General features: G+C 46.7%; 1 protein-coding gene across 2 annotated transcripts in view; it reads right to left on the bottom strand.

Annotated features, from left to right (window-relative positions):
• Positions 1-409: 409 nt before the first annotated feature.
• The window catches only part of Heg1 (heart development protein with EGF like domains 1), an 87,181-nt gene continuing 79,282 nt past the window's right edge, over positions 410-8,308 (bottom strand). Inside the window, exon 17 of one of the 2 annotated variants that reach the window (XM_021184954.2) lies at positions 410-5,438. In XM_021184954.2, the coding sequence (XP_021040613.1) occupies positions 5,289-5,438 (150 nt within the window). In that variant the 3' untranslated portion in view covers positions 410-5,288. The remainder of the gene's footprint in view (positions 5,439-8,308) is intronic. The other variant, XM_021184955.2, reaches the window with a different exon arrangement.

The raw sequence follows: 8,308 nt of genomic DNA, 5'->3' as shown, positions 1-8,308 counted from the left end.
GGCATGTAGTGGGCACAGGTAGCAGTCAGTGCCTGATCTAGCTCTCCAATTTAGAGACAGGATGGTGTTATAGCTGAGTTAGGTCTTTATCACTTAGGTAGGTCCATTCATTCACCTACCCACCCATCCACCCACTCTCCCACCCATCTATCCATCCAGCCACCCATCCAGCCATCTGCCCACCCACCCATCCACCCACCCACCCAACTATCCATCCGTCTATCCATCCATCCATCTATCCACCCACCCATTCATCAACAGTGTTTTCTTTGCTTTGGGGTACTGAGGACAGAGAGATGACTCATTGCCTCCATTTGCCATTCAGAGTCCACTATTCACTTCAACTATTTAAACAGTGCACTGATAAACAAACAAACAAACAAACAAAACAAAACCACTTACACTCTCGTTTGCTTGTTGTAAGAGAAAGCCAATGGGAGTCTTACTAATTTTATTGCATCATTGTTTGCTGACTAGAACGCCAGACTTAGGGTGGATATAAGTATAAAAATAACCAAATTCTTACAAATAACACATTGCTACTACAGTACTGAATAATTATTGGAGGTGACATTATAATACAACTTTAAATAACATTCTCATGATGGGTCTCACACAGTCAACCTGGGTGTCAGCATTAAAGGTATACAGAACAAGATCCAGGACAAACAGAACGGAGTTTGTACTGCAGCCTCATCCCCATTTACCTGTAACACCAGCAACACACATACGTCACAGCAACTCATGGCGAACTGTCCTTTTCTCTGTAGAGCAGGCCTAGGTAATGCCCAAAGTTAAGGGAGTCGGTTCAGTTCCCCTGACAAACTGGCTCCGTCCCATCACTATTTTTTACCCTGTTGAGGAACACACATTCCTCAACAATTCAGAACAAGAACATTGAGCCCATCATTTAAAATTATAGCAGAATCTACCAGGCAGCCCCACTGGAAATGTTTTCTTTGAAGATGCCCATGTGACAGAGGCAGGCCAGGACCTGCCTCCTTTCAGACCTAAATGCTTCCCCTTTGGTTTCACAGGCTACTGTGCAGGCTAAAGTTTGCAACAGACATAAAGGGATGTGACCTTGTGGAGACACTGAAGTACAATGAATTGATTGACATTTAATACTTTAATATCCCTATTATATTAACCAGTTATTTTAAAAAGAGTTTAAAGTGATTATTTTAACTTCAATGTTCCTATTGTGTTTTCCCCTTTGGGGATTTGAGAAAAAAGAAGAGAAGAGAAGAGAAGAGAAGAGAAGAGAAGAGAAGAGAAGAGAAGAGAAGAGAAGAGAAGAGACATTCCTAAAGGCAAACTACAGAACCATTTCCGTAACCAAACATGCTGGAACAAGACTAGAACCTTGGACTGATACTGTCAAGAAGATATGAGAGGGCTGCGGGGTGTGCAGATCCACGGGGCGGCACTTGTCTGGTATGTGCAAGGCCCTGGGGTCCACTCCTGACTCTACCCTCCCATAGAAACAGAAGAAGAAAAAGAGCTTTCAGATAAATAAATATTTCTATCTGCTGTAATGGACTGTTTTAAATAAAATATCAAAATGCAAAACCTTGTATTGTCCTTCTACCCAAAGAATTGCTTTGGTCTCAAAAGAAAAATCAACATAAATTTAGAAATACGGGTAAAGCCCCTAGTTTTGAGTGTGTTATGAAACACTAAGCCAAAGGCAACTTGGCTGTACAGCTTTACTGCTTTGGGCAAAGCCCCACAGTTATAGAGACCCACACAGGTCACTACTAGGCAAAGTGGCTTAAGGAAGCACCCAAAGGCTACACACGTTAGTGATGCTAACCTGCCCACTCTGGAACTTCACACCTGAATAGACAGCATCTTGGAAGACTTTCCTCCAGTCTCTTTCCAACAACACTGCTCTCCTCTACGGGCCGTCTTTTATGACTTCCTCTTTTAGACCACAATAGTCTAATAGTCAGCTCTCAGTCTTTGACCTCAAATACCACCAGGCAGCTTGACTGCTCTAACTGTACAGTAGTTCTGGTTCAACATGACTTAGACACTTCTAGAAGCAACCTCCCTAGTTAAGATCACTCAGCACCTCAGACACTCAACTCCGCCCCCAGCCCACATAGGTTCACACTTCTACTAGGTGGGAGTCTGAGAATAAGGCAGGCAGCCCTCACGGTTGCCTCAGCCTGGCTGTGCATGTCAAAAACCCACCTAGACCACCCCCTTTCACTTCTGAGGGCCCAAGCCACGTACCAATATGCCTCTTGCCAACCACAAACCTGCCAGTATTTCCCTTTTTTAAAGAGAGGTTGTCCTGTTCTTCAGGAAGGCCTTGAACTCCTGATCCTCCTGCCTCTACCTTCTGAGGGCTGGGGTTCCAAGAGTGTCCCACTCTGCCCTGCTTATGTGGTTCCAAGGATAAACCCCAGGGTGTTATACATGCTAAGCAGGCAGTCTGCCACCGAAGCTACATTCCCACGCCTCTTCTCTGAGTGCTCAGCACTGGCTAACCCACATGCTGTAAGGCCAGATACCTACCTTACATGCATAGAGCCAGGACCATGGTGGGAACACATGATGCTATTTATCCTCCTAAGAAATAGGCCCCAGTAGTCATGAGCTGGCTCATGAAGTGAAAAAAGAAAACAACAAATAACAACAAAACCCAAAAACCTTGGAGTTTTAGAGAGCTCAGGCTGGATCTAGGAAGACCCTCCCTTTCTTAGCCCTGTTCCTGATGCCCCCAGGATAAACAAGTTCTACCTGGCCTGGATCTTCTCCATTCTATCATCTCCTAGGCAGTGTAGCTTTTCCCTTCTGCCTACTTCCCTTGTCATGGGAGCCCAATTCAGGACTGTGACACTTTTATGCACACAAATTATCCATTCTGAGCACTTCTGTCTAGCAAAGACTCTGCATGTCCAGGTGTGGGCTCAGCCTGTCTGTTCTGCTCATGGGTTGCTGGTGTCCTCTTGGGGCTCCTTCTGGATGTAACCCCAAGTAGGAGAGTAGCCATATCCCCTTCATCCCAATGGCGGGCAGAGGCCTTTCTACCGCAAGCTTCTCCCCTACCTACAAACGGTAGACCCAGTGTGAATGCACCCTTGTTTGGGGGCTCTCCTGGTGTTTTTCACAGTAAAAAAAGAACAAAATGAACACTTTCACTCCGTTCTATTTGGGCCAAACTTGTGAGTCAACAAGCAATTTTGGAACTCACAGGACACTTTTCTGGATGTTGGAATTCTTCCCAGGAACAGAGTACTTCATTCTGTGGGGCTTGAGGCTCCTGGCCCTGTACTCCTGACTCACCACCTGGGAGTCTGCCCCCCTACACAGGTGTTCACCAGCTGTGCTGCCAGCTGAAGACATTAGAAGTGTCTGGGAACAGCCACCACACTGGCTCTTCCCACAGCAATGAGGCCTGGGACAAGCAGGAATACTGCCAGAAGGGCTAGAACCTGGTTACCTCGAAAGGGATCTGGGCTCAGGCAAGCAGAGCACAGGGGCTCACAATGACACAAGGAACCATTGGTTCCACACAGAGACACAAACAAGACCCATGGCTTCTAGATGGCGATGCTTTGCAACTTTAAGTTAACATCAACCAAGAGCAACAGAATCCTCTGTACTATGAATGTAGTAACATGGTTAAAATCCTCTGTACCTGACTAAACGGTCCTGCTGTAGGAGGTAAGAGTGAGTGGTGACAGTCCATCGGTGACACATGTCACCAGACCATGGGACACAAGATACACTTAAAAGAGGATGGGGGCCTTCATAAATTTTAGAGGAATCAGAGAACATCAAAGAAACACATACAGAACCATTTCTAACAGCTGTCCCATTTCCAGAAATATATGCTGTGGAGTCCCCATCATCTGGGTGGGGATAAGGCTTTGACCTCTTCACCTCATCCAAACCCAGGACATCTCACAAGCTGATAGTTCCACAGGGGACCAAACACCACATAGTCCTCCCACTGCCCAGGATCTCACAATACAATAAGCAAAACACAGAACTTCCTTCCCCCAAAGCAAGCCCTCAGACCCTTAGCTGGCCAGCCTTTAGTTCTCCAAAGCTGACTCGGGTCATAGGGGAGTCTTGAGGGGACACTGCCCAAGAACACACATGCATCAATGGCTGGGTGAGAGTAAGTAAGTCCTCTCCTCAGTGAATAAATAGTTTTAAGTGGTTAAAAGTTTCTGTTGAGTTGGTGGGCAACATTATGGGTTGGAAGATTGGCAGGCATGCATCCTTGCCGGTGGCTTCCTCCTAGCTCCCCATTCTTCTTGGGGGAGCCCCCAACTTCTGCACTGGAGTTCGGGGAATGTATCAGTTTACTCGGTTCATTCCTCTGCCCAATTGTGGGGCCTACAGCTGACTCCGGAGTTGAGACACCAGCTCAGACACACCTGCAACTGCCTCTCCTTTTTCAACAACACCCTGCAGACTCTGGCTCCACGTTGATGGTTAGAGCCTCAGGCCCCATGCAATTCCCCCATGGGTCAAAAACACCTCACCACATGTAGGACCTGACTGATATTGCCCTGCTGGGACACACTAAGGGACACCTGGATGCTTCTAAGGAAATTCAAAGGAATGTTGTTTTGCCCCATTCATACTTGCTTGGGAAAGTAAAACTAATACATTGTGAGCAAATGTGTCACTTTGACATAAAAAAGCTTTGTGATGAGCCTTGCAAATGTCAAGGTCTCATTTATGGCATTGGCTTGGAAATGAGCACAGACAATCTAGAAACCTTAAAATACTATGCACCTGACTGCAGCGCCTGCTAGGCCTCTACGTCACAGTGGTCCGTTTACCTCCAACAAGGCACCAGGCAGGAAAACAAAAGTGCCAGCTCCTGGCTGCCAATCAGTCGCCAAACAGGCCTGCGGACGTGTTCTCGGAAAGAAAGGCTTTTTGGAATACTCTGGAAACGGGTCCAGAATGAAGTGTCCCTGCCCAATCTATTAAAGTGCAAATTAAAGGGAAACTGGGTCCTGGAAATGTAGCCTAGTGGTCTGTTATGGAAGGCATTCCATTCTACGTGTTGTGTCAGGCATTCAGAGACTCGGTACTGGCCCACGACCCTGTTCACAGTTAACAACAGTGCTGAAACGAGTGGCCTGCAGTTCCGCCTCCGTCTTTCCCTTCCACTGTGGCCACGCCCCTCAAGCGTGGCTCAGTGGAGTCCCAGGAGCAGCTAGTGCATGGTGCTCCCTTTTGGGGTGTAGTGCTCTGAGCCAGATGTCCGGGGAAGTGGCTCAGAGACACGGGGCCCCCTCTGTCTCCTCGACTCAGAAGTAATCTCTCCTCCTGCTCTCGTCGCTGATGAAAGATGGGTTATACTGTCCCGGGAAGATGCAAGAGTGTCTCGATCCGGGCAGTCCAGTGTAGGCTGGGTACAGTCCGTTGCGTTCAAGTTCAGGGTTCCTTACGTTTGTGGGCTGGAGGCCAACGGGAAAAGGTGAGAGGTCAATTATTCCTGGACTAAAGTACATGTAGAACTTTTTACATTTCAATTAACGTAAATGGGGCGACCCATAAGTAGCAAAGCACTGCCTCACCCAGAAGCACAACCCACACAGGTCAATTTGTGTATTCAGATAAGGTAGGGTGGGAGAGGAGGGGAGGACCGGTAATCATGCTGTCTGTTCCTGGTGACCTGGAACTCAAAGTCTCTCCCTCCTTCGCCTCCTCCTCCTCCTTTTTTTTTTTTTTTTCCTTACGTGTATGGGCGGTTTTGCCCGAATGTATGAGTATGTACCACATGGACTCAGTGTCTGGAAAGCCAGATGAGGATGTCAGATCCTCTAGAACTGGAATGAGATGCTATGTGGGTGCTGGGAATTGAACCTGGGTCCTCAGGCTGAGCAGCCAGGTCTCTCCACTGCCAAGCCATCTCTCCAGCCCCACAATCGCCCTCTTCTTCTTCTTCTTCTTCTTTTTTTTTTTGGTTTTTCCAGACAGGGTTTCTCTGTATAGCCCTGGCTCTCCTGGAACTCACTTTGTAGGCCAGGCTGGCCTCAAGCTCAGAAATCCACCTGCATCTGCCTCCCAAGTGCTGGGATTAAAGGCGTGTGCCACCACGCCCGGCTGCCTTCTTTTAAAAATATTTGAATTTTTTTTCTGAGTATTATTTTATGTATATGAGGGTTTTGCCTGCATGTATGTCTGTACACTACTTGTTTGCATGGTTCTCCCAGAGGCCTGAAGAGGGGGCATCTGAAGCCTTGGAACTGGAGTTAGACAGTTGAAAGCTCCTACCCAGGTCCTCTGGAAGAGCAGCCAGTGCTCTTAACTGCTGAGCCATCTCTCCAGCTGCCCCCACAATCTTATCTCTTCCTACTGTATGCTGGGATTATAGGCATGTACCATTATGCCTGGCAGGGATTTTAAATTTATTTTAAAAGGGAGTTAAAAAAAAAACTTAGTCAGGCCAGGTATCTGAAGCACTGGGAAGTCCTCATGCAACATCAGAGATAATGATTTTTTTTTTCTTGGTAGAGGTAAAATACCAAAGAGTGTGTACTATAAACACGATGCCTATGAGAGAGTATGTGCACTATAAACACGATACCTATGAGAGCCAGGGTGGCACTGCCTGGACCACTTTGTGCCCACTGTGAGAGACAATGGCACTCAGGTGATAGCATCAGGTTCTGTTTCTAAAAAGGGAAGATAGGACTTGTCCTGGCTAGTTTTAGGTCAGCTTGACACAAGCTAGAGTCATCTGAAAAGAGGGAATCTCAACTGAGAAAATGCCTCTATGAGATCCAGCTGTGAGGAATTTTCTCAATTAGTGTCTGATGGGAGAGGGTTCAGCCCATGGTGGGTGGTTCCATCCCTAAACTGGTGGTCCTGGGTTCTATAAGAAAGCAGGTTGAGGGCTGGTGAGATGGCTCAGTTGGTAAGGGCACCCAACTGCTCNTTTGAAGGTCCAGAGTTCAAATCCCAGCAACCACATGGTGGCTCACAACCATCCATAACGAGATCTGACTCCCTCTTCTGGAGTGTCTGAAGACAGCTACGGTGTACTTACATATAATAAATAAATAAATCTTTAAAAAAAAAAAAGAGCAAGCCAGGGTGAGCAAGCCAGTAAGCAGCGACCCTCTACAACCTCTGCATTGACTCCTGCCTCCAGGTTCCTGCCTTGTTTGAGTTCCTGTCCTGACTTCCTTTGGTGATGAACAGAGCAATGTGGAGGTGTAAGTCAAATAAACCCTTTCCTCCCCAACTTTCTTTTTGGTCATAGGAGATAGCCCACTTGTTTGCTATAATCACCATTCCACACCAGGGCTGAGGAGTCCCTAGCAAAACACATGGGACTCGGACACACTTAGTACAGCTTCGGTTAGGGAAGGGAAAATGCGTCCCTGACGGAAAGGAAAAGCCGATGCCTGTTTAGAAACAGGACATTTAACTAGAGTTTAAATAGAGAGGTGCGTTCATCTTTATTATATCCACCTTTCTTGTTCTTCCTCCTGGCTGAAAAATTTCAAAGAGCACCCTGGAACAAACCCGTCCCTCCCATCCAAAGTCTGATCCTCCTGATTAATCTCCATAGCAACAAGAGGGATTATGGTTTCTATAGTGAAATGTCTAGTGCCATTAAGCCACCACAGCACAAGGTCTCATGTTTATTGCCATACAGCAGGCTGATTAGCGGTCACCTGACATCTGTTTATCTTTCGGTTCAGATAACCCCATTTGTGTCTGCTTTATGGCTGACGCGGTGTAATTAAAGACAAATCAAATGGAATAGCAATAAGAGCTGTGTTATCTTCCCTGCAGGGCAGAAGAAGCTTAAAACAGTGGTTCTCAACCTGTGGGTCTTGACCCCTTTGGGTGGGTGTCAAATGACCTTTTCAGAGGGGTTGTCTCAGACCATCAGAAAACACATACTTAAATTACAACTCATAACAGTAGGAAAATTACAGCCATGAAGTAGTAACAGAAATAATTTTATGGTTGGGGGGAATCACCACAGCATGAGGAACTGTGTTCAAGGGTCTCGCAACATTAGGAAGGCTGAGAACCACTGGCTTAAGGTAAGCTCTCAGCTTTCACACTGATGTGGCCTTGGGCTCAGGGGAGCCAATTATTAAAGACCTACTGAGTTTCTAAAACCTACATGGTGAAGATAGCCTTGAGTCTCTCTTGCTCTGCCTCTCCCAGCCCAGAGTTTTGACTGACACAGCACAGGAGGTGAGATTCAAGATAGCAAAGGAGATAACAGAGAGAGGAGGGCAAGGGGCTGGAGCGACTTTCTCCCTCTGAAGTTCCTGTTCCTATTCTTTTTTTTTTTTTTTTT

This window comes from Mus caroli, chromosome 16 (assembly GCF_900094665.2).
Source record: "Mus caroli chromosome 16, CAROLI_EIJ_v1.1, whole genome shotgun sequence".
Taxonomy (NCBI): domain Eukaryota; kingdom Metazoa; phylum Chordata; class Mammalia; order Rodentia; family Muridae; genus Mus; species Mus caroli.
The sequence above is the reverse complement of the archived record's forward strand: the minus strand, read 5'-3'. Positions and strand labels throughout refer to the sequence as shown.